The sequence below is a fragment of the Patiria miniata genome, unplaced genomic scaffold (assembly GCF_015706575.1).
Source record: "Patiria miniata isolate m_02_andy unplaced genomic scaffold, ASM1570657v1 HiC_scaffold_25, whole genome shotgun sequence".
Taxonomy (NCBI): Eukaryota; Metazoa; Echinodermata; class Asteroidea; order Valvatida; family Asterinidae; genus Patiria; species Patiria miniata.
The window spans coordinates 6739872-6766301 of NW_024037064.1; the positions used below are offsets into that span (position 1 = coordinate 6739872).

A 26430-nucleotide genomic window follows, 5' to 3' on the forward strand; every position below is an offset into this window, starting at 1 on the left:
TTGTGAATTTTTTCTCACTTGTCCTCGGACAACACTGAGTGTACAGTGTTTATAAAAACGCTGGCGAAGGGCAAAAAACTCAATATTAAACAAACATCATTCATTGTACGGCACTTCCCTGGTATGCAGTGATTAATTTTTGTATGTGTATTGGTAACGAGCCATGGGAACCAGTGAAGTAAGACTCTCATTTTTAGTCTGGTTCTTGTCCTGCCTTTCACAGTCTGGAATACAACAGAGGAGCAAGGAACCACCCTAATTCACTCTTGTTTGGCTAAACTTGCCTTTCCTGTAACACATTGATTCCCAAATGTAATCGGACGAACATGGATTAACAAAAAGTGAAATCCATATCCAGATAAACAGCGCCCTCTATCTTCCACACACAGCCAATCATATATCACCCTTACGTGTCTTGTATCTTTTTATACAATATATTCATTCTTTGGGAAGTGTTTAGTGTTGACAAATACTATCATAGATCGCCTGTGTTGCGTGATGTGTCCGTGTTCGTTTCCTCTGTTGTAGTAGTCGTTGTTTCTGTCGGGGCTTCACCTTCTGTTTTTGGTTGTTCAGATTCCACGTTATCTGTCCCTAGACAAAGAAAATGGACAAAAATATAGTGACAATCAATTTTTAAGGATGAAATTTGACTTGAAAGCAAACTTGCTGAGCTTCATCACTGATGATTAATGTTGTGCAAAGCCGACCCGAAACCGAAACTGAACTGAAACCGACTTCGGGTTGGGTTGGGTTAGTTTTTCCATCATCTCAGTTGGGTCAGGTTGGTTCGGGTAAGCTATCTGTGAACAACCCGAAATACAGGGCAAGTAAAAAAAAGCAAAACCCAAACCCCTAAAATTATATTTCATATTTAAGAATATTTAGCACCAAAAAAAATAATGACTGGAAAGCCAATTTCATAAGCTACTTTTAGATGAAAAAGTACTGAAATTGGTCAATCCGTTCAAGGAATATCACCATTTAAACACAATGACCCTAAAACCTCTTTCATCCAAAAATGCGATTTCAAGAATCGTCATCACAATTGCCTTCAAACATCACCAGCGATAAAATCTCAGTTAAAAACTTAAAAATACTCAGCAAGGTCCTTTTCAAGGCCCGACTTTTAAAAAAAAGAGTTGATTTTATAAATTATATTGTTTGCCTATTACCAGGGTTATTAAAAAAGATATTGTGTACTTCAGTTGTTGACAGTTGTTGAAACAAGTATTCTGTGTCATTTTCTTTGTTGTTCCAAACAGTCAGAATACACAATAAATTGCTTTTTTTGTGTGGACGAAACAGGTTTTTCCACTATCCATTAATACGGTGGCTGTGTTTAAAATTCTGTTACTTGAAAAGTACATGAGTGATTTGAATGATTCTTGTACTAAAAGAAAGCTTATGAATTGAGCTTTCATATCCTTGATTTTGAAAGTGCTACATGCAGAACTTCACTAAAACAATAATCTCGACATGTGGGTTTTTTTTTTTTTACACAGCATGTAATTATAATAATAATAATAATAATGGAGTCTTATATAGCGCACGCATCTACCAACAATTAGGTACTCAAGGTGCTGGAAATTATGTCAATTATTAAAGAAAGGTAAATAAAGTTTATGCGAAACATGAGACCCATTATGTAGCACCTTATAATGGTTTACAAGGTGCTGCGGCGCACATTGCAGCCACTGCCAGAAACACCGGGGCAAACCCCTTCTCTTAGCGATAAGTGTTACTGGGTTCTTTAACGTGCATTACACAACACACGGGACCTACGGCTTTACGTCCCATCCGAAGGACGAAGCAATAATGGTAAAGTGCCTTGCTCAAGAGCACAAGCACCATGTTCGCACGGTCAGGATTCGAACCCATGCACCACGGCACACGAGTCGAACACCGTAACCATTGGACCACAGCGCCTAGGCAGTTTCCATACGTGGTTTCCTTGAAAACTTGAAGTTAAAATATTTCACAGACTGGAACATGTCCAGATACCAGACATTGAAATTGATCTCCCACAGGTCATGCTACACTGTAATGGCATATTGGTCATTGTCCTACCTTCATCATCAGGTGCAGGTAATTGTAATGGTTCCTCTACTGTCTCATCTTGAGCTTGGTCGGCATCCGGGGATATCGTCTCAGGAACCTCTGGTTCACCCTCAGCTTTAGTTACTGCTGGCTTTTCTGTTGGCACCGAAGACTCTGCGACAAAGAAAAGTTGATTTTAAATTGTGGTGTTAAATCTCATGAAACACTGACTTATCACAGATGTCCAAGCAGTGGCATCTGTCTATTTCACACGCAGCTGGAACATTGTGGCATTGAAAGGACGTACGTATTATTGCCCATGTGGGCTACGCTTAATTGATGAGTATATTATCCCCAGTGGAGGGCCAATAATAATAATACTGGAGTCTTATATAGCGCACATATCTACCAACAATTAGGTATCCAAGGCACTAATAAATTTATTTTAAAGACAGGTAAATGAAGTATTAGAAATATGAGACCCATTATGATGCACCTTATAATGGTTTACAAGGTGCTGCGGCGCATTAAGCAGCCACTGCCAGAAACACCTGGGCAAACCCCTTCTCTTAGCGATAAGTGTTACTGGGTTCTTTTACATGCATTACATAACACAAGGGACCAACAGCTTTACGTCCCATCCGAAGGATGAAGCAATAATGGTTAAGTGTCTTGCTTAAGGACACAAGTGTCAAGACCGGCACTCGAACCCACACTCGGCTGATCAGAAACACCAGCGCTTGAGTCCGGTGCTTTTAACCGCTCGGCCACGACACTCCACATGCATGGAGCCAAATGCCAGATGGACATGCCTGTCACAATTGCCTGCAGCTTCATAATTACAGCTCGCCCAACTTAGTCCTTAAGTACCAAGTTAGCACTTACTACCCATAATACTACCAAGTACCCAAAACTATCATTACTACCCAAGTACCAACAAGTACCCAACTACCAACCTGTATCATTTATCTTCTTCTCTCCATTGATGTCTTCATCTCCTATCGTCTCCGTTTCATTGCCACTCTTCTTGTTCTTCTTCTTCTTAGGTTTATCCTTGGGTTTATCTTTCTTCTTAGGAGGCCCTGCCTTGGCCTTATTCACCAAGTATCTCAGTTCGCGATCTAAACTCACAATCTTTGTTTTTAAATCGTCCGTCAAAAGGACAGGTTTCTCAGTGTCTGGTGTGTTCCGCTGAGCCAGCGATTTCTCAGTGTACCATTCCATGGAGTCGTTGTAAGCTTTCTCTAAAAGTCCCATTTCTACGTCGGTAAAGATCTGGATTTCTGCTGAAGCATTTTTGGCCGCGGAGAGGAAGATTTGCGAGACGTTCTGAAGCTGCTTGAGTTCAGAAATCAACTGAGGGCGCTCTCTAAGTTCTTTGACACGGAAGGAGAGATTCTTAGTGGCTTTCTTGAGTTCCTTCATCTTATCTTGGAAAACCTGAGGGTGAAAGGTAAAATGTCAAAGGTCAAGAAACTTCTAGCTTCCAAGAAACTTCTAGCTCAACTAAAATATGAAAAGTTACAAGGCTTAGTGATGATATGATCCTCGTAGAATCTTTCTCATTATTAGGAAGGTCCTTGAAAAGATCCTATTGGGAACAAAACATCAGGATCTGTAACTTTTTAAAGAGTTGCATATTTCAGGCCCACTGAGTCAGTTGGCAGTTTGCAGCAACTTTTAGTTTCCTTAATAAAAATGTCAGATGGGTAACACATTCAAAGCTTCTAATGTTCCTTTATAATCTTGCTAACATAGCCATCTTAAAAAACTTGGACCTAACATTTGTTTGCTTTGATGTTGTGTGTTTCTTGGCCCAAATGCTGCGTCCTATATCCCCAATGTTACATGAACGATCATTGCTATAATTCATCGGATCAATGTGCGACATCGCGTAGCTGCAATCGGCTCAGTGAGAACGTGTCTTGGACGCTGAATTCAGGCCCAATTCAAAACATGATTCAGCAACTTTGGATTTGAAATCGAGATCCTAGAATGTTGTTTTTCTCGAAATATAAAGCTGAAGCTGAGCTCAAAATTTCATCAGGTTAGTTGTTCAGCACCATTTTTTAGATTTTGAGCACTTTTGTTGCTTCAAATGAACAAAAAGAAAAAATTACAAATGACGGACTGTATCTTTAAGTGTTTAAAATTGTTCATCTTAACCTGCAGGACATCAATTGTCGGACTTAAGACTCACCGTATGAGGAGCATCTTCCTCTACTTCATACAGCCAATCAGAGGCCTCTCGGAGCTTAGCAAGCAGTTTTTCTCGATGTTCTTCCGTGGAGCACTTCTCATAATCCTCTTGGTCGAGTTTGTCTTGCATGTCATAGATGAAGGACTCTAAGGCATTCAGTGAGGTCTCACGGGCTAAACGTTCCTCTTCTTTCTTACGCAGTTCGTTTAATCTGAGGGAAAAAAATCACAAAGTTAAATGCCTCTAGCAATTCAAAACTATGAAGCAAGCATGTAGTTAAGTCCATCACAAGTCCAACACAAGTCCATCACAAGTCCATCACAAGTCCATCACAATCCATCACAAGTCAATCACAAGTCATCACAAGTCCATCACAAGTCCATCACAAGTCCATCACAAGTCCATCACGAGTCCATCACGAGTCCATCACAAATCCATCACAAGTCCATCACAAGTCCATTACAAGTCCATTACAAGTGCCCCAAAATTGTGCATATTATTTCTCTATTTCTCAAAATGTATACTTGTAGTTGCGAAAAAGTTAGTCAGTAATGCACCCAACACAAAATGCAAATTATCCATCTTTAAAGGGCATAGGTTAATATGCCTTTTCTTTTTCTTTTCTTTTTTTTGTTCAAAGCTGTAAAAGTGCTCAAAATCTTGAGAAGTTTCAGCTCAGGGGATACTACACATTTTGAGAAATTAGAGAAAATGTAGGCATAATTTGTGGAATCTTGTAACTGGATTCTGATGCTAGCACATAAAAAAATAAGCAGGCATACTTCAATTATTGTTTTCTTCGAAATGAAGTCAATTGGGGCAGAATAATTTCACAGGGTATTTGGTTCTTGTCATATCTTCATTTTGAGCAAGATTTTTCTCGTTAAAAGATAGGTACTTTTCTGGAAGACCATACGGGTTTGTGCACAGTTGGAAAACAATTGGTTAAGCGAGCTTTGCGTTGTACAGCGCCCTCTACTTTCCGTGCATGGATTCCATCAATACTACAAATTTCAAGCAAGTTGTATTTTGTTTCTGTGATACAACCTTCAAGTTTCACATCTGATTTTATGACTTACTTGCTCCTGGATGCTTTCCTAGCCTCCCTGGATGGTTTAGGGATTCCATGAACTTGAGATTCTACCGTCAAATTCTCCTTCATCGTCACCTGCTTGGGCTTAGCGACTTTCTTCTTCTCTTTCTTAACTTTGTCTTCTGTGGAATCTTTGTCCTTCTTGCCCTTCTTGTCTTTTTTCTTGTCTTTCTTTTTGTCCTTTTTCTTGTCTTTCTTTTTGTCTTTCTTAGTCTTCTTCTTGCTTTCTTCCGTCTTCTTTTCTTCTGGTTCATCTTTCTCCGGAGATTCTGGTTTCGCATCACTGTCTTTACTATCCGCATCACTGCTCTTCTGAAAAGAAAGTACAAGACACTGATTAAGAGATGTGTGTTTAAAAAACGCTCTTTTGACTATCACTGGAATGCGTCATTCTACAGGGTGAGTAAAAAAAACCAAAATCCAAAGTTTGGGACTATTGTTTTAGTGAAGTTCTGCATGTAACACTTTCAAAATCTAGGATACGAAAGCCCAAAAGTCATAAGCTTTCTTTCTGTGCAAGAATCATTCAAATCACTCACATACTTTTTAAGTTACGGAATTTTAAACACAACCACTGTTTTAAAATTCTGTCCACGGATCACTAAAAAAGGTAAGCGTTCTTTCAGATAAACAAAAACAAATTCACACACATCCCTATGTGATTGTTTTTGTTTTGCTGAAAGAACACAAACCTTTATGTGATCCACGGACAGAACTTTAAAACGGTGGGTGTGTTTAAAATTCTGTAACTTGAAAATTACTTGAGTGATTTGAATGATTCTTGTACTAAAAGAAAGCTTATGAATTGGGCTTTCATATAGTAGAGTTTGAAAGTGCTACTTGCAAAACTTCACTAAAACAATAGTCTGACATTTGGTTTTGTTTTTTTAACACCCTGTGTGTCCCAAAAAAGTATTCATCTGACTGTTTTTAAAATTACTACAAAACCATGAGCTCAATTTTAAAAATGTTTGGTTGTGCAGATACTCCTAAGCCTTGGCCTCAACCCCTATGAGTTTCATCTAATTTCAGTAACGTATCAATGCACAATTGTCATTTGATCACAACAACATTTTTGGACACTGCGACCAAGTTCCATGCTTTAATCAGTTTCAGTGCTGTTTATGTAAGTTGTGAACAATCCTGCGTGTTGTGAAAAAAAGCTGATGTGGTTTGGGATTGGAATCATTTGCCCTTGAGCATTAAACTGAGGTCTTGCCATGATGACTGATAGCCAGACAAATGATTCCAATCCCAACTGCAGCTCTTTTCACAACATGAAGGCTTTTACACAGCTTACATAACACAGCACTGAAATTGATTAAGGCAAGGAACTTGGTCACAGTGTCCAAAAATGCTGTGAGCAATTGACCATTGTGTCTAGTGAAATTTAATGAACCAAGGCTTAGGAGTAACTGCACAACCAAACATTTTCAACATTGACTTGATGGTTTTGCAGTGATTTCCAAATTAGTCAGACAGACACTTTGTTGGGACATACTGTAGAGTGGAGAAGCCTCCTGAGGAAACCACCAATTTAGGAAATAGTTTTCATAAATACTCTGTGTTAAGAGCAGAGTCAATCACACGTAACACAAGGCGAACAATTTCAAAAGAATGTTTTGGTCATAGTTCACGTAAACAGTTTATGAGATGACATGTGACTAGTTACCAGACAATTTCCTTTCACTCCATACCTCATCGTCTTCATCTGTCTTCTCTTCATCTGTCTTCTCGTCAGCCTTTTCTTCATCAGCCTTTTCCTCGTCGGACTTCTCTTTGTCGGCCGTCTCTTGGTCAGTCTTCTCTTCGTCAGCTGTTTCTTCGTTGGCCTTCTCCTCGTCAGCCTTTTCTTCATCAGCCTTTTCTCCATCAGCCGTTTCTTCGTCCGCCTTGTCCTCATCAGTCTTCTCGGTTTCCTCCTCTCCATTTTCCTCAGTTTCATCTTTGGTTTCTTCCTCCGTCTCCTCCGCCGTCTTTTCATCCTTCACGCCTTCGTCTTCTGGCGTCGGTTCTGTCGCATCTTCTTCTTTCATCTCACCGTCATCCTCCTCTTTTTGTTCATCTGTTGTCTCCTGAGTGTCATCTGCAGTCTGTTCCTCCACTTTCTCATCTTCTGCTGGCTTGGGTTCTTCCGTTTCCTTGCTCTCTGTTGCATCCTGAGGACAAAGTGAGCCAAAGACAACGTAAGAATTCCTTCTCGTATTTCCTCTCAATAGGAATTCCATTTAAAAGTAATCACCTTCAGAATAAAAAACTAAAGGCAATGTGCAATTTAGCATAAAATAAGTCGTGCGTACTTCGCTCTATACAGGCGAATCAGCATGCGCAACTTGTGTGGACTGTCTATGTCCAGTAAGTGGTAAAAAAGCGCCCTCTCTTGTTCATGCACGGAGCTCATGACCATGAATTCTCGACAGACTAAAACAGGTTGTAACCTAACCAGACCATCACTAGGAGGGGTTGGGTGTCATACCCCTTTAAAGTGTCATCTCAAAAAAAAGATTTTGGGGCGTCATTTTTGAAAAGATGTAAATAAGCTTAGCTGTAAATACAGTTCATCAGGTGCACAACGAAGTGATATATAGAATAATTTCAATGCACTGCAAAGTTTAGTATACAAGTAGATCAGGCTGAGAATTTGTAAACATGATACATTGCATGGTGGTGCAGTACTTTCCACGTTATGTCGCATGATTGTACGATCCATTAATTGAGTGTTTCGCAAAAAAGCAAAGTTCATCACAATAAATATTACAAATTGAAGCCAAAATCATCCATACACGTTACCTTTTCACTGATATCTTTATCACTGGTATCCTTCTCATCGGTTTCCTCTTCTGTGGCACCATTTTCTGCGGCTTTGTCGCCCTCTTGTGGTGGAACCTCTGAAGTTCCTTCATCTGAGGATCCTGAGAAGAATCGACTGATTGTGCTGCTCAACTCTGAAAAAGACAAAATATAAGAGAATATTTGAATGATATCCTGAATTCTCTGATGTTACATTACAAAATGGAAATGTTTGGTTTCATTTGAAATAATGTAGTAGTATTGTTAGTAAAGTCTGTCACACACCCATGTGGCCTATCAGGCCAGCGTCTATCTCTGGTTTCAGTGGCATGAAAAGACTGACAACATTGGTTGTTTCCCCTGGATGGGATGCCAGTCCATCGCAGGTTACTCCCCAGCTAATGCCGGTACCCATTTATACTCCTGGGTGGAGAGAGGCAAGTGGGGGTAAAGTGGCTTGCCAAGGGACACAACATATGACCAGCAGCTGGATTCGAACCCCTGACCCTCTGATCATGAGTCATGTCCACTAACCACTAGACCACACTACACCACATATTGGTGTTGGGTGTCTCTTAAATAAAAAGTATGAAGTTGCTCCAAATCATATCCACCATCTAACTTCGTTATTACCCCTATCATCAAGCCTATAAAACATTCCATTTGGTTCATGTCAGCTCCCTGGGGAGTATACAGCTCAACCATTTTTGTACCAATGGTCAACAAGCAACAACAACCCCAGACTGGCCTTCAACCCTAAATCTGTAAAAACATAACCCACAGATCTTGGTTACCAGACCAGAAAGCAACAAGACTTCATTAATCCAAACAAACTTCAAGTTTGACTTATAAATTTCAGTTCTCATTCTGATGTTTTCTGACTTACTCTGTAGTGTTGACTGTTCCTCTTCTGTGTCATTCACTTCTTCCATCACCGTCTCTGTTTTCTCAAAGACCGACTCCACCTGGAAAACAAACAGCAGTTAATGTTGTAGTAATATGAAAGTATGAGTCCAGGTTTTTCATAGAAGTGCATGAAAATTGACTTTTTTCTGTTGTTGTACGACAAGCGTCCTTGACAGGTGTTACGCAACTCTTTAAGTAGCTGTTCTTTTAAACGCAAAGTTACCTATTCAACTTCACTCTCGGTCGAGCAACCTCACCTCGCCAGCACACATACATGCATGTACTCTGTCAATATGAATCCATGCAACTCCGATAATTTAGACCAGGATATCCTTCTGGCAATCAGATCGCTGTCTACCTCCATCGACAGTAAAGTTGAGTCAGCTATCAAGAGGCAGCGGACTACTAACGACAACCCTCTAGATTTTAAAAGCGAAGGCAATAAGGACCAGTTTTGTCACTCACAACAAATCTCTGGCCTAACAAACTCTGCCTTGGCATCCTGAGACGCTGGAGACCCAAACGCAGCTCAGCGATCCCAATCAGGATAATAAATAACCACTTGCTCACTATTTGAATGCATGTTTTCCATACTTCATGAATAAGACACTAAATGTCATTGGTTAATCTTACCGAATCCAAGTGAAGAAGCCCACTATCATCCAATCGGAAGTGAGCTTTGATGCCCTTCGGTTCTGCATCTGACCGTTTCTTGAGTGCAGCGTCGACACCTTTCAATGTGTACGTTGTCAGGTTTGTTGAACCAAATGACCTGCAATCAATAAAAGAAGCTACTTTTTATTTTTAGGCATAGCTCAATCGGACACAGTTGTATGTAATTATGTTCATTAATATTCAGCATTCCTTAATATACATATTCATGAACCAAACATACTTCTTTCATTGGTCAATTTTCCAAAGCAAATTTTCCCATTTCCATTGATACTTAATACGTATGATGTATTGTAAAATCTAGATATACATGTAGTAAATACAACATGGTTTAACTCGGTGAAAAGTTTTGTTCCAAAGTGTAAAAAAAAAAAAAAATTGAAAAAAAGGAACAAATGTAAGTATATAACAGCTGTCGAAATTGATATTGGGCAGCCAGGAGAGGGCAGTATTCTAAAAGGGAGCAAAATGGCGCATATCACATTTTAAAATGAACACTTCAAGTGCAAAATTACTAGTGCATCAGTAAACACTGAAGAAGAAATATTTGCCCTTATTTTGAATTGGCCATAACTCAATAAATATTTACCCGATTGAAAAGATTTTTTCGTCGTTCAAAAGCATGAGAAATATACTCTCCAAACATGTATTGATATTTTCGATGTACTTTTTTAAAAGCTGCGAAAAAGAGGGCACTTTGAGGTTCAATTTTTTTGGGGACACCCTATATTTGCATACCAGGATCGGTAATGAGTGTATTTTCCTGTACAAAGTTAATTATAACAAAATACTATGCACTTATCACTAAAACCCAAGAAATTGGTCATTGGCTAATGTCTAATTCTAGTCAGTAGAGGGCGCCAGATATTATCTCCACTTACTTAAGATCGCCGGGTGGTAGGATATCTTCTAGATCCTTGTAGCCAACCACGAAGGAGAAATCGGTCATGTGACGATTGAAAGTCATGACTTTCTTCTGAGGGAACGGGTTGTTACGACCGAACAGCGTTCTCTTGACGACTCGCGTGACCTCTGTCCCATCATCGTCTGTGATCTGACGCTCAAACTCAACCTGTGCAGGGAAATTGCAAATGTTTAGGAAAAATGCCTCAAATGCTATTACTTTTTACTATACCTCATACATATTCATGATCGAGAGCCCAGTTCTCATTGGTGCATTCACCATCACGTGACAGCCGCTACTTGTGCTGTTTACCAAGTGCGCACACATGTAGGTTTCACAATCACACAGGTTATTACGCATGCATAGTAGACTATTACACTGGTTACCAGTGTACAGTGAAATGCCGCTACAACGAACATTGAGGGATCCACAGAAATTGTTTGTGACACTGATCGCGCACTATTGCGATTTTAAGCCAACACCTAGTCAACCTTTTATAATAGAGTGATGAAACGGGGAGCAATAATAACTTTGTGGTATCTTGTGTAGACCTACCTTGCGTGTGAAATTTATTGAGTAGAGGAATTTTTCTGGCGAAAGTTTGTGTTCTATGCGCGCATGCGTGGGAAGTTGGTTTTGCACGTTTTTTTGCAACGCCTGTTTCGTCAAGCAGTAAAAACCACCATTAAACAGCAATCAAATGGGTAGTTTTGATGTGTCTTGCTTAAGATGGGTTAAGTGAAATCGATCATAGCTAGGATCGATCTTAGACTCGTCTTAAGTCCTATGATGAGTTGTAAAAATAAGATGAGTTTCGTGAAATCGCCCTGTATCACCTACCTGGACGGGGTATAAGTTGGCATCTTTGACGACAAACTTTTTGACTTTAAATCCTTTGCTGAGATGAGCAGCCTGATACACAGCTCCCAACGCGGCCGCTTCATCAGCGTTGATATTCTTAGCAAGCTCACTCCTAAAATATCAAAAAAATGGATTCTTCAAATATCAAGAAAATACTCCTTCAATCTTTACAGGCTCCTTGCGCACATACGCCCTCGACGGTACAGATTGGAGAGTTTGGGGAGACCACTAGGAGAGACAGTCAAATGCATTGCCAACGACGCTTGACGCTCACATGAAGATGCTATGCCTTTGTGCACATTAAGAATAAAATTCATTGTGCGTACTTTGCGCTACATGCGCCTGAACCAATACGCGCTGGGAGTTCTGTCAACAGCACTCTCGACAGTGGTCAAATAGCGCCCTCTCTTGTTCGCGTACAGAGCCCATATAAACAACTCTGATAAGCAGACAATACTTTAAGAAAATTGTGGAAATATTTTACTGTCAAGTACAGTATTGAGGTGATGCCATGAGATATGAAAACAATGTTAGTGTATATATTTCAAAACAATACTTCTCAATACTTCAACACCAAGCAAATATTCAGAAAATACCTTTGCAATATCCAGATTAAAAAACAATCTTATTTTAAACTTCAACTATTCTCATTTATGTCTCAAATATCCTCATTTTAAAAACTCCATTTTAGGCACAAAAAAAAAATATTCGGTCCCTGGTCAGACAAAAGTTCTGGAATTGACACGGGGACGTGCCTTTTTTTTTTTTTTTTCCCCCTTCAAGCTTGGATTGTACAGACAAGGTGGGGTACTATTTTGCTTTTTTGGTGTCCTCATGTACACATTGGTGTCCTCCATAATTTGCCTTGGTGCTCTCGATCATTTGCCTTGGTGCAATTTCCCATTCCTTGGTGCTCTTTGGTAAAAAAAAGTTGAGGAGGTGCGGCAATAGAGGGCGCTGTTGGAGATACCGCGGAACATTTTGAAAAAAAAAAGATTGACACGCATGATTAAAATCGACGCGCGCGCTGACCAGAGACCGACTTATTTTTTTTTTGGCCTTATCATGACATTGTACAAATCAGACATTTTAGTATGACACATTATGAATCACGTTTTGTAAAATGGGATTTCTGTCGGGAAAAGGTACATTGATATATTTTTGCTCTTTGCCGACATATTTATAAACACTGTATTCTCAGTGTACTCACTGATACATCAGACTCGAACCAGCCAACCGATCCCCAAGCTCGGTGGACGAGTGGTAAGACGTCTGCACTAGTAAGCAGGAGGTCGTGGGTTCGAGTCCTACCCGAGTAAACTTGTGAATTTTTTTCCCCGCAACCTGGACTTCTGAGTATGCAGTGTTTATAAATACATCAGCGTAATCTCACATTTTTTACACCCAAAGACTCAATATTTTTGATCTGATAGCTACTCACTTCTTAGTGACTTGAAGGAGTTTTTCCTGGACTTTAGGAACCCTAGTGCCACCTCCTACAAGGATGATGCTGTCAATCTCACCCTGAAGAAAAAAACAAGACATAACAATTGGCAAGGAATATTGGGTTCCCATCCACCCCCTGGATATATTTTTCAAACCTACTTTTTTTGTAATCCTTAAGGTGTCTAGTGAATGAAATTTGATGTTCCCAACATCAAATATTGTCCCATGGGGTTCATTTGGTGGCCATCTTGGCATCATCTTGGATTTTGACGAAAATCAGTTACTGAAATAACTTTTGAAACAGGCATCATAGGAAGACAAATCAACAAATTTTTCGGGTAATTTGGGTGTGAGGAATCGATTGACAGTGTTATTTTTATAATTTGGCGGCCATTTTGGCAGCCATCTTGGATTTTGACGAAGGGAAAGGGAAGAAGTTTTATTAGCTCTGTGCTGTACCCATTGAGGGCGCTATTGGACATCCTCACAAAATCCAAGTGAAGCCACTTATATTGTCTTTCATATCCTGTTGTGCAAAATTTGCACACTATGTATTGAAGATTTTTGGACAAAGTGAAAAATGTACACCAACACTTATTGCAAAAACAAAACAAACCCTAGGTTCTGCGTACCGGTATGATGCGAATCGTAGTGCTCTCGCTATTACATTTAGAGAAATTTTCATTAACTTTCTTAACAAAGGCGTGGAAAGCTGTTCATAGAAAAAATATTAAGAGGAGGAAAGGGAGCTATTGATGGGTTTTTATGTATTTATTTTTTTGGTACGAACCATTGTCATTTCTGATGTTTTTAGAGCCATCTCCACAGGCCCAGCAATACGCTCAAATAAATCAGCACACATTGTCTCCAACTCTTCTCTGGTTACTTTCAAGCGTAGATCAACATCATCTAGAACACCCTCTACCTACATTGCAAACAATAAAAGAAAAACAAATATAGCGGAGAAAAGTAGAATACATGTGAATTTTAGTGAGGTGCATCGACTATGCTGTATTTTCAAGATATTTCAAACAACATGCTTGCGTGTTTAGAACATTTTTCACACTGCGCGCTTAAAGTCGTGTTTTACTATACTCTCGAGGACAATGCTTTGTGTTTCCCTTTGTCCCTGTAATATAACACCCACCCATGAACTAAGCACATAAACTTACTACAGAGGACCGTTTCCTACAAGAGACTCAACTCCCGAGGACTGAAAGGATCTGTTGTTCTCCCTTTGTGTGTCGGTCCTCAGGGTTTATGTGGAACATGTACCCACGCAACTGTAGTTTGCCTACTAAGATGGCCGTCTATGAGAAGGGTCTATACTGACCTGCGCCATGTGATCAACGTTGGCACTCAGCACTTTCTTGACTCGGTTGGCTTCTTTGAACAGTTTAGCCATTGCGCGGGGACTCTCAAACACATCTTTCTTGGTCTTTCCAAGTTTGTTGAATTTTCTGGCAAAATGGTCTCGGAGTCTCAAGTCAATCTCTAGTCCTCCAAGTGTGCGATCAAAGCTAAAAAGTCAACAAAATACAGGGTGAGTAGAAAAACCAAAACCCAAATGTCGGAACTATTGTTTTAGTGAAATTCTGCATGTAGCACTTTCAAAATCTAGGATATGAAAGCCCAATCCAAAATCTTTTGTTTAGTACACCAATCATTCAAATCACTCATGTTCTTTTCAAGTGAAGGAATTTTAAACACAACCACCATTTTAAAGTTCCGTCCTTGGATCACAAATAGGTAAAGTTCCGTCCTTGGATCACAAATAGGTTTTCAGCAAAAGAAAAAAAATTCAAACACATCCCTTTCTGATTTGTTTTCGGCAAAATTTGCACGGTTAAAAAAAAAACAGACGAACAGTGACGAACAATGTAAACACCATCGCAGTCATAGCATAAATTTTGCTTCACTGTCCCCCATGGCACATCTCCTAAAAACATACACCGATCTACACAGAACAAAAATAACACAACGTGGTGGAAGTGACATTTTCAACAGCGGGAAAGAAAAAGGTTTATTTACCCCGTGGAGAACATCACTCATATACCATGCGCATGGCGTACAACGCTGTACATGCGTGTTTGTGGCATGACACGTAAGGCCAAAAAAAAAAATAAGTCGGTCTCTGGTCAGCGCGCGCGTCGATTTTAATCATGCGCGTCGATCTTTTTTTTTCCAAAATGTTCCGCGGTAGCTCCAACAACGCCCTCTATTTCCGCACCTCCTCAATTTTTTTTTACCAAAGAGCACCAAGGAATGGGAAATTGCACCAAGGCAAATGATCGAGAGCACCAAGGCAAATTATGGAGGACACCAATGTACATGAGGACACCCAAAAAAGCAAAATAGTACTTACCTTGTCTGTACAATCCAAGCTTGAAGAAAAAAAAAAAAAAAAAAAAAAAAAAAGCCGCGTGGCCGCGTCAATTCCGGAGCTTTGGTCTGACCAGAGACCGAATAATTTTTTTTTTTGGCCTAATCGATGATGGACCAATAAAAACTCACAATCTATTACTGTGGTATAACAATTGGATTGTTACTGAATAGATTGCAGCAAGTATAGTTACAGCAAAGTTTCATGAGATCAGCTGTTGGAGGTTTGTCACCTTGTGATTTATAAATTTGATGGTAACCCTGACTTACCCAACTCCTTTGACGAACAGATGAGGGTTACTTTCACTAAACCCTTTTTCTTTTGTCTTGACAACCTGATAAGTCACAATGGTTGCCGTGGTACTACCAGCACCCATGTCAAAGAACATCACGTTGTGTTTGGAAGCGTTGAAATCACTGCGTCGGAACACACCGTAGTTGAGAGCAACTGAAATAAAGACAATTTCGTCATGTCCATGCAACAAGGTCGTTTCTCCTAAAATGGCCAGTGACGTCATATACGTGAAACGCCAGTTTTTAATGTCAAATGGTTGTATCTCGCTTAAATAACACACAAGGTCAATAGATGACACGATACACCAGATACGAGTTTGTTGCACGGAGTGTATTCGTGCGAGATACAAATTTGTTAAAGGATCGAGTAACAACCATTGAGTTACGAGACCCAAGCGAAGTCACGCCGAGTCAGGCTAATGAATATGCTAATATTGCGCCTCATCATTGTTGTGGCAAAATCAACCAACCTGAGAACCACATGTTGTTTTGGTCAGCAGAAAATCCTAGCCCAGCAAAATTTGCCTTGGAGACAATTCAAGGTGTAACGCCAGCGTTTGCAACAACAGATTGAGCTAAAATTCGGAACATACTTAGATGATATTAGTGTTCAACTACTCGCAAAATAACAACTTGTGAGAATTCCTAGAAATTGAGATAAGTAAAATGATTTGGGGACCTTTTCGAACGATTTTTCCATGATTTTTAGGTCAGCTTTACCAGTAACCAGTATTGACATTTCAGCATCAACAACGGCAATTTTGTTCACTGACATATAGTTTACAATTTCTTCTTCTGTTATAATTTAACATTTCAATCATACTTAGGAGCATATTTTCTGAAAAACAGAACGTTAAAAAAGCCATGTTTTTTTTAGGTGCATTGATTTCACTGCTCTGTTTTTATCGTCACTGTACGTAATCGGATTAAATTTGCTTAACAATGCTAGATGCAAAGCCTTTGCAACCACAAAGCTGAGGGCCCTGGCACGGTAACATCACTGGTTACCCATAGCTGTGGGCATCAAACAGCACAACAGGGAGCCAGGACAATGAAGTTTTTGTGACTAGGCATTTGCACACTGCTATAGTGCGCAGGCATAAGTTACGTCACAACTCAATTAAAGGGAATATACAACATTTGCAAACATCAAAAAATAAAACTACCAAATCATTTTGAAATACCTTGCTGGACTGTTAGTGAATGACAGTGTAAAGCATCCTGTAAAATCATGGCACCTGGTATACTGTCATTTTCAAGAAAAGTGGTATTTTTGTATCAATTTCCAACGCTGATCGGCCGATCAGCGTTGGAAAAAACTGACTTTTTTTTTAAATACTGGCCCCAATTGACCATCGCACTTGTTTGCAATCGATTACAAACCTATGAACGGGTACGAGCCAGCTAGACTGGTTCCCTGACCTTACAATTCCCCAATGTATGTAAACTGCTCTGTTTCTTCTTATATGGAGTCAGGGAACCAGACTACAGGAAAATGATTGTTTTTCTTGGTTTTTATAGCATTTTCGAACCCAAAACCTCAAAAAAGTCAGTATAACTTTATTTGCTATATATTTCCAACCCCCCAATTCCATCCATTTCTGAAAATAACAGCAAAAGCAAATGATGTATATTCCCTTTAAACTCGTAGATAATGGTCCTCGCGCGAACCTGATTTAACCACAAAGTAAGCAGCATCATAAAACGACTGCTTGTCTTTGAATACTGCACATACCTGCAGCGTTATCATTGATAAGTTGCAGCACTTTAAGATCAGCTAATTCTGCGGCATACATGACCGTTTGTCTCTCCACTTGGTTGAAGAATGGAGGGACCGTGATGACAACATCCTTGACTTTTTGCTCTGAAATTAAGAACGATTCACAAAAAATAGTAAATATCAATAAAGTGTGTGTTGTTCAAGCAAACTTTTGTTTCAAGGTATTTAATTTCAGTCGCCTTGATCAAGATCATACAGCCTAGCCACTTTTTTTTTTACTTGAAAGTTTAAAGTACAAACAATGTGCTAATGGTTTCCGGTTTCAGGTTTCAGGTTTATTTCCATACCATAAGGTAATTAAGTTAAATAATGAACATCAGGTAAACATTTTATCGGAACTTGAAATAATAGTATGGGAAGGCCAGACGAGAAGCCGAAGCTTGTACTAGGTCTGCCCCTTTTGTTTCCTGTGCAGTAGAAGATTTTGAATGATGATATCACCATCAATAAGTCGGTTTGGTATTCCAACTGTACATGTGCACATGAAGATTTTAACGATTGCCTTTTCGGGATGAACAATTTGTCGTATGCATGTTAAATCATAACAGGTACCATCAAAACTAAAAAAACTGTATTGTTCAGCAGTAAGCACAATATTTCAACAAATTTTGACAGCGAAATGTTTTTATGCGTTTCGCATGCCCCAACTTTTGTGCAAACAAGAGTTTCCATCGTCTCTTTGATTTAAAGAAAACTTGCAGAATTCAGACTCGGTTACACGGTCCTCATAGATACATGTGCATTTATTTGTCGTGTTTATCCCAAAGTAAAAAATTGTTGAATCTTGTTATACACATGCGCAGTTGGAATATATTTGGCTTTTTATAACCCACACAAAAATTCACCGCGCCGGGATTATTTTGACATTGACCGGACCCAGGCACGGGATTGTTTTTCATGAACCTCGATGCCAGACGGGTTCAGGCCGGCATCTGCGGATAGCACACCCTGATATTTCTAGTCTCGCTCGCTGCGAGCACATCATCGGTTCCGAATACCGCAAAACCTTTGCGTACATATACATCATCCGATGTGAATTGGTCAGCTCAAACACTTGTCCACTATTAGATTGCAAAAGGAAATAAAGTAACCTTAAACTAACCTGCAAACTCCTCTGCTAAAGCCCTGGACTTGTTCAGGACGATGGACAGTAATTCTTCGGGATAGTATCTGTCCTCACCACTCTTAAAGTAAACAGTTCCTGACAGAAATTGAAACAAAAATTGAAATACTTCAGTTATCAAGAAAGTGAAGAAAAAAACGATCTGATTCCTGAGAAAAGAAAACAATTTTTAATATTTGAATGATTGAACTGATATCAATACAAACTTATTCAGATTTTCAGAGAACTTGTCAACGATGGTTTCATGAATATACAGTTGACTTTTATAACCCCTAAGGGTTCCTCACGAATACCCTGCTAAATCCAACAGAGTCCAACGGTTACTTCCTGCTCAATCCAACAGAATCCAACAGAATCCAACTGTGCCTAATGTTTAGTTCTCTGCTGGATCCAACAGAGTCCAACTTGGCGCTATTTATCAGTACCCAACAGAATCTGTCTCTGAACATGTACATTTGTACAAGGGGTTTACTGCTCAATCCAACAGGCTCCAACGGGTTTATGATATAGCTGGATCCTGTTGGATTCAGCAGGGTTAGGGTAAGCGGACTGTTAGGTTTTTAAATTTTTGTCAACAGTCATTAGAGGTACCAACATTCACAGTGAAAATCAGTAGTGACCAGTCATTGCAAAATGGGATTAACATAACTTGTTTTAAAGAATGGTTATTTATACCGTTTTGGTTATTTATAACGTTTTGTCAAAAATGAGTTTTACAACTTCAGGCCTTTTCAAGAATAGAGAAATTTATAAATCTGGATATTGCAAAACACAAGGTTTCCAATGGTACATAACATTTAGAATTACTGACTTCATAACAGAAATAAAGACCACCAACTGAAAAGAAGTTGCAAAACTCTTTTTGAGAAAATGATATTTAAAATTTAGGGCTGTCCGTTTTCAAACAATTAAGTATTCGATTACTAGATATTGCATTCGACTGAATGTTTGGATATTCAAAACTGCCAGCTGCAACTGCGCGCTGCACCGGTAAAATGTTGCACGAAGAACACACCAGTTAAAATTTGCATGCAGTGATCGATATGAGGCACTGGACTGTTTGAAAAAGGAATCCCACATTTTGACACTGAGAATGCTTTTACTGCATCTAATGAATACTGGTGAGATGTGGTGAGATCTTTCATCATCTTACCCCGTTCTTCGTCTTCGCCCAGCTCAACATAAGGAAATCTGTGGATGTAATTCCTGACAGCTGGGCTATCTAGTCTCTTAGCTAAGATGTGTTGCATGTAGAAATAGGCATTCTGTGGATATTTGGTGCCCTGAAACGAAAACAAAGTCAGAATCTTAGTACAAACTTTGACATTTGAACAATTTTTTTTTCAACAGATATTTACCTGTCAAAATCAAAAGTTTCCATTTTAGTTTTTGACTTCAAAAAGGTGTTGATGAATTATCATAACAAATTAAGAGAAACCTTCTTGTTTTTAATCAATGAGAAATAATCTGGTTTTGTTTTCAAATAAAAATGGAGAAACTTTCATTCTATAAACTCGGTGCAGTAGTGTTATCGTGCGGACCTTTGCAAACAATCTCAACAGCAACTTCTGAGATTTGAATTTTGGTATGTGTGGCATTGGGTTTCTTTAATAAGTACCCGTGTTTTTTTTTCAATCAAGTACCCAGTTCCTGTAGTACCCGTAAATGCACACCCCTAGTATTTCCAATTCAAATTACACACACGTCAGCTGTAACAGGGACACCAAAATGTCACACTTTTGGACCCTGAATTTATAAAGTGACCCTAAATGGTTATCATCTGAAATTATTAATTAATGTGTGAACAGTGAAAATAAAATCTACAATTTCCATGAAGAGAATTTAGGTACAGACTTGAACTTGCCCCAGATCAGCAAAAAACAGAGAGGCTTCTATAAACATGAATGAAATTAATTAAAACAGAGTAAATATAAACAAATAAACAGTTTCGTTTTACTTCTTACCACTGCGAGCGCGTCGTCTCCAAATTGGACCTCTCCATTTCGGATGGATACCATTACAGGAGTTTTCCGACGTGACTCTCTGCAAAACAACAAAACTTACAGTGAAATTTGAAGATTAAATTGTTCATATTTTATCAAATGCAAATCACAACAACCACACCACAGTGCAAAACACAACTTGTGCGGGAAAAAAAGGATTTAAAAATTAATTATCTGATCACCAGTGGAACTATTTAATTACTTTAGTATTTTTTTTTAAATCAAACTTATTGATTTAATTAGATGTAACAATATAAATAACTTTTTCTGCGAACATGTGTGCACATTTAAAAGCTGTAAATCTCTGTGTGTAAACAGCTGTGTTTATTTAGTCAGTTTAGCATCAAAGCTGGTGAGCTGAAAAGTATTTTTAGGAAAAACAAACGTGGAAAACTGTAAAGGCACTTACTTGTTTAGAATAATCTCCATAGGAACACCAGGCTGTATTGAACAAAATATGTCAAATACAATTAATATGACTAATTGTTTTAGTCAACAAAGGAATATTTCAACAATGTACATAACTACTTGTAATTTAAAGGTATTTTCCCTGTGTTTAACAAATTCGATTTTTGTTTTTTTATCAATTCAATAACTTAATACGGGTCAAATCCGGCCAATTTCTTTGGTTGATATCTCATTTAAAGGTGAATAACTTTTGTACTGTTACCAAAAAAAAGCAATTTAGAAATGAAATTATTCTTTTAATATGAAACACGATAATGCTTTTAAAATTCAGGTCTTCAATTTTTAGAAAAATTGACACAAATTCTGGAAATTTCTTCAACAGCTTACATCTGTTTAATTATCAGAATAGTTCATGAAGATAAAATGTTGTTTTTCAAGAGTACAGATAGGTATGTACAATGACAATAACGTAATTTACATCAATTTACAAAATAGTTTATCACTGTTTACTGGAACTAAGGACAAAGTCAGGTCTGTCAGGAAGCTGAGGAAGATAAAATGTTTGCCATCTGACAAAATTATCACCGAGTTGACAAGACCCATTTATCTATATGCATTATGCGCAACCCACCTTGACTAAGGCAATTTTCAGCCACTCAGAGCTCAGATCTACTGACATCACAGCTAAAGAGGCGGAGCCTGGAATGTGATTGGCTGTCACCAAGATGGCAACAGCCAATGACAGAAGACTTGCTCTAGCATTCATTATGGAAGCTTGTGGCTTCTCAACTACAAGCAAAAAGAAACACAAATTATTTGGGGGGGGGAGGGGGTACTTAAGTTATATTAATGCTTTAAAGTTTAAATCACATGGGCCTAGAACTTTTTATAGAACTGAATATTCATGGATTTCCAAAGGCTGTCTTCAAATTCGAATGATTACGTTTGATGGATAAGTTCATCAGGGAGCTTGGTCCAGTCTACAATCGTCTTTGGGAAAATTTCATCATTTCATGTCTTTTCAACATTTTTGCAATGACTGACCTTTAATGTGATGATGAAGAAAAAGTGGCACTGGCATTAGGGTACAACATTCCTTCCAAATAAACAGTGCCCTCTTAGGCCCCCCAAAAAAGTCTTCGGTTTCATGGAGCTTGCCCCAAAAGTGGTGCGGTGACACAGCTTTTAAAAAACTTTTTTCCTTCAAATGTCTGGTGATGACTGCAAATGGTGCACAACTAAATTTAATGCAAAATATATGGGAGCCCAGAGAGGCCACATAATTGCTTAGGCCGAATAAAAAACCCAACATGTTTCTCGTCCGGGTTTTTGAAAAAAAGGAGGAAGAGGGGCTTTTTATTTTTTATTTTTTTCAAGATGGCTGCCATCTTGACAAAAATTTGCAACCGTTGGTGTTTCCACTGTTCAAAGACACTTTTAAAATGAAAGACAAGTTGGACAAGAGAACTGAACATATTTACAGTGTCATTTAGAGTTGTATAAATTGGTTTACAATGAACAGTTTTAGATGCATTTCCTTTAACCACGGACTTTTTAAAATTGTGCAGCAGAAGGATTTCTGTCGCACCAGTGAGTTTAGCGGTTTTGAGAATATCTTACATTGAAAAAAAAAATGTTTTAATTTTGCCAACGCGCGCGCATGGCTACGGCGACGCGCGCGGGCATATTACCAGAAACCGGAGCTTTTTTTTGGCCGTGCATTTTACCTTCTTTTTTTTTAGAATATAGGCCTACTTAGTGTGCGACATTGACAAGTAAATGATAAAATTGTCATCAATGACATTGAGAATGATCGAATGACATTGAGCAAATGATTTGTTAGAAAAAAATTATTTCTAAAAAATTTAAAAACATGAAACTGGTATTAACATCTGCTTTTTGACGTCGCAGTGGCTATTGTTACGGCAGCCGTAACGCATTTCCCATTTTCTATCGTTACGGTAGACTGCAACCTGGCAACTTTTATAAAAAAACATGACAAGAAAATATAAAATTAGAAGGAAAAAAGTGAATTTGAACTTTATGAAATTCGGACTTTATTTCCCTTTTAAAAAAAATCCTCCAAAGCCTCAGGTTAGAAAAGGAAAAAAATTCGAGTGCAAAACTGAGATTTGAACCCGCAACCTCACGGTGCAAAATCCTACCCTCTATCGGCTGAGCTGACGCACTGCTCGACAAAACGTGTGGAAACAAATAATTATATACCTGCGTGCGTATCAAAAAAATATCGTAGAGGGCGCTAAACAACGAGTGCCGTAACGATAGCCACTTCGTTTTGACGTACATCTACACACGTCAATAAGACGTATAAATATTATAAGTCTGCATCAAACATTATTTTGTCATTGTCAAATCTGAAACAATGCCTGGCTACATGGCTACGCTGCGCTAGTGCGTACGTGAAAGGGAACAAAAACTCAGGTTATTATTATTTAACTAGTCGTACGCGTTATTAAGTTCCGCATATTCGGTTCAAATGAACCCACCTAACACAATCTCTTCTGCCGGAATACTTACAGGGTGTTCTCCTCCAGGGAAACAACAGTTAGTATGACGACAATCTGACCAGTAGTTGGGAAAAGAAGTTCGAACAAATGCAGAAAATCTTGGTTCTGTTTTCGGGAAAAGCCGGTTACAAATAGACCTACTGTACGTGTACATGTGCGCGATAGAGAAACGTGTACATAGGTGACCCGGAAGTAATCGTCGTTGACCTGAATGTGGCGACACGTCATTGGTCAAAGCGCGCGCCGCTCATGTTTATTCAATACGAAATGCATTGACGCGTGTTCGTTTGTGCATACTACTACGTGTTGTTTCGTTATTTGGCGTTTATAGTATCCGATGACAAATCTGATATTTATTTCATCATTCTTTGCATGCAACGGAGAAATTCCTTGATAAAAATGACGTTTAAAGAAGAAAAACTGTTTATCGAATTGTTGTTCAGAACGGGATATTCGAGAAGGTAGAATCGTAGAATGGAAGGGGTTGAAGAAATGTCCCCTCCACACCAAAACCGTAAACGAACTACATTGTACTATGAAGTTGAAGTTTACAAATTTAAATGCATATGGAAAAAATGTAGCCAAGTGAGTAAACGATGGAATATTTAAAGAAAATACCGAGGGCTTATCGTTTCGACGAGTGTCTTTTTGCCAATGGCATTTTGTTTTGGTTTTATTTGTTGTTTCACTGTGATTTTTTGTTGCATGCATCAAGTTTCGCTCGTACCGGCGCCGCCCACCGCGCGCCCTGCAAACACATCAAAGTGTTTGTCGCCCTCAATATTGAGGGCGCCAAACACGTTTTATGGGCCAGAAGGTCATACGCATAGACATAAATAATGGTCATACGTCGTGTACGTGAATCACGTTTTCCATGCGAACCAATGTGTACAAAATATCCCATATCTGCGTTTCCCTCAATAGCACTAGCGTATACGAACCAAGCTCTGTGAAAAACATTCCATATCTGCGTTTCCTTCAATAGCATTAGCGTATGCGAACCAAGCTCTGTGAAAGACATGCCATATCAGCGTTTCCCTCAATAGCACTAGCGTATACGAACTAAGCTCTGTGAAAAACATGCCATATCTGCGTTTCCCTCAATAGCACTAGCGTATACGAACCAAGCTCTGTAAAAAACATGCCATATCTGCGTTTCCCTCAATAGCATTAGCGTATACGAGCCAAGCGCTGTGAAAAACATGCCGTATCGGCGTTTCCCTCAATAGCATTAGCGTATACGAGCCAAGCGCTGTGAAAAACATGCCATATCGGCGTTTCCCTAAATAGCACAAGCGTATACGGACCAAGCGCTGTAAAAAAAAACATGCCGTATCGGCGTTTCCCTCAATAGCACTAGCGTATACGAGCCAAGCTCTGTGAAAAACATGCCATATCTGCGTTTCCCTCAATTGCACTAGCGTATACGAGCCAAGCTCTGTAAAAAACATGCCATATCTGCGTTTCCCTCAATAGCACTAGCGTATACGGACCAAGCTCTGTAAAAAACATGTCATATCGGCGTTTCCCTCAATAGCACTAGCGTATACGAGCCAAGCTCTGTAAAAAACATCCCATATCTGCGTTTCCCTCAATAGCACTAGCGTATACGGACCAAGCTCTGTAGAAAACATCCCATATCTGCGTTTCCCTCAATAGCACTAGCGTATACGAGCCAAGCTCTGTGAAAAATATGCCATACCGCCGTTTCCCTCAATAGCACTAGCGTATACGGACCAAGCTCTGTAAAAAACATCCCATATCTGCGTTTCCCTCAATAGCACTAGCGTATACGAGCCAAGCTCTGTGAAAAACATGCCATATCAGCGTTTCCCTCAATAGCATTAGCGTATACGAGCCAAGCTCTGTGAAAAATATGCCATACCGCCGTTTCCCTCAATAGCACTAGCGTATACGGACCAAGCTCTGTAAAAAAACATGCCATATCAGCGTTTCCCTCAATAGCATTAGCGTATACGAACCAAGCTCGGTGAAAGACATGTCATATTGGCGTTTCCCTCAATAGCACTAGCGTATACGAGCCAAGCGCTGTAAAAAACATGCCATATATGCGTTTCCTTCAATAGCACTAGCGTATACGAGCCAAGCGCTGTAAAAAACATGCCATATCTGCGTTTCCCTCAATAGCACTAGCGTATACGGACCAAGCTCTGTAAAAAACATGTCATATCGGCGTTTCCCTCAATAGCACTAGCGTATACGAGCCAAGCTCTGTAAAAAACATCCCATATCTGCGTTTCCCTCAATAGCACTAGCGTATACGGACCAAGCTCTGTAGAAAACATCCCATATCTGCGTTTCCCTCAATAGCACTAGCGTATACGAGCCAAGCTCTGTGAAAAATATGCCATACCGCCGTTTCCCTCAATAGCACTAGCGTATACGGACCAAGCTCTGTAAAAAACATCCCATATCTGCGTTTCCCTCAATAGCACTAGCGTATACGAGCCAAGCTCTGTGAAAAACATGCCATATCAGCGTTTCCCTCAATAGCATTAGCGTATACGAGCCAAGCTCTGTGAAAAATATGCCATACCGCCGTTTCCCTCAATAGCACTAGCGTATACGGACCAAGCTCTGTAAAAAAACATGCCATATCAGCGTTTCCCTCAATAGCATTAGCGTATACGAACCAAGCTCGGTGAAAGACATGTCATATTGGCGTTTCCCTCAATAGCACTAGCGTATACGAGCCAAGCGCTGTAAAAAACATGCCATATATGCGTTTCCTTCAATAGCACTAGCGTATACGAGCCAAGCGCTGTGAAAAACATGCCATATCGGCGTTTCCCTCAATAGCACTAGCGTATACGAAGCAAGCTGTGTAGAAAACATCCCATATCTGCGTTTCCCTCAGTGGATGGCTCCGATAAACCAGCGAGCGAGCAAACACTAAATGGCGCCCTCTTTCGGTCAGTAGTGCAGTGCATGCCAATCACAGTGCGAGTCTATTAAATGTGTATGGCGCCCTCACGTACA

At 39.4% G+C, this 26430-nt stretch overlaps 1 protein-coding gene across 2 annotated transcripts; it reads right to left on the reverse strand.

Moving 5' to 3' along the window:
- LOC119732946 (hypoxia up-regulated protein 1-like) lies at positions 1-26388 on the reverse strand. 2 transcript variants are annotated; one of them, XM_038206530.1, is made up of 22 exons: positions 26269-26388; positions 21534-21692; positions 20904-20935; positions 20456-20534; positions 19645-19774; positions 18471-18569; positions 17324-17452; positions 15565-15742; positions 14246-14432; positions 13703-13837; positions 12908-12990; positions 11446-11578; positions 10583-10773; positions 9663-9801; positions 9010-9088; positions 8124-8278; positions 7031-7492; positions 5320-5645; positions 4241-4451; positions 2997-3480; positions 2071-2214; positions 1-594 (listed from the first exon to the last, which is right to left on the reverse strand). In XM_038206530.1, exons 1-22 carry the CDS (start codon positions 26284-26286, stop codon positions 476-478), a joined length of 3672 nt encoding a protein of 1223 aa, XP_038062458.1. In that variant the 5' UTR covers positions 26287-26388; the 3' UTR covers positions 1-475. The 2 variants fall into 2 exon arrangements, with proteins under 2 accessions (XP_038062458.1, XP_038062459.1); XM_038206531.1 differs by lacking the exon at positions 26269-26388 and adding an exon at positions 23441-23614 and having other exon boundaries at positions 21534-21691.
- Positions 26389-26430: the final 42 nt, after the last annotated feature.

Bases quoted from the DNA above. Each gene is read 5' to 3' on its own strand.
- LOC119732946 (XM_038206530.1), bottom strand. The intron at 13,838-14,245 runs GTCAGTATAGAC...TTTGCAATGTAG, and splicing joins ACGTTGATCACATGGCGCAG to GTAGAGGGTGTTCTAGATGA. The intron at 3,481-4,240 runs GTGAGTCTTAAG...TTTCACCCTCAG, and splicing joins AGGAAGATGCTCCTCATACG to GTTTTCCAAGATAAGATGAA.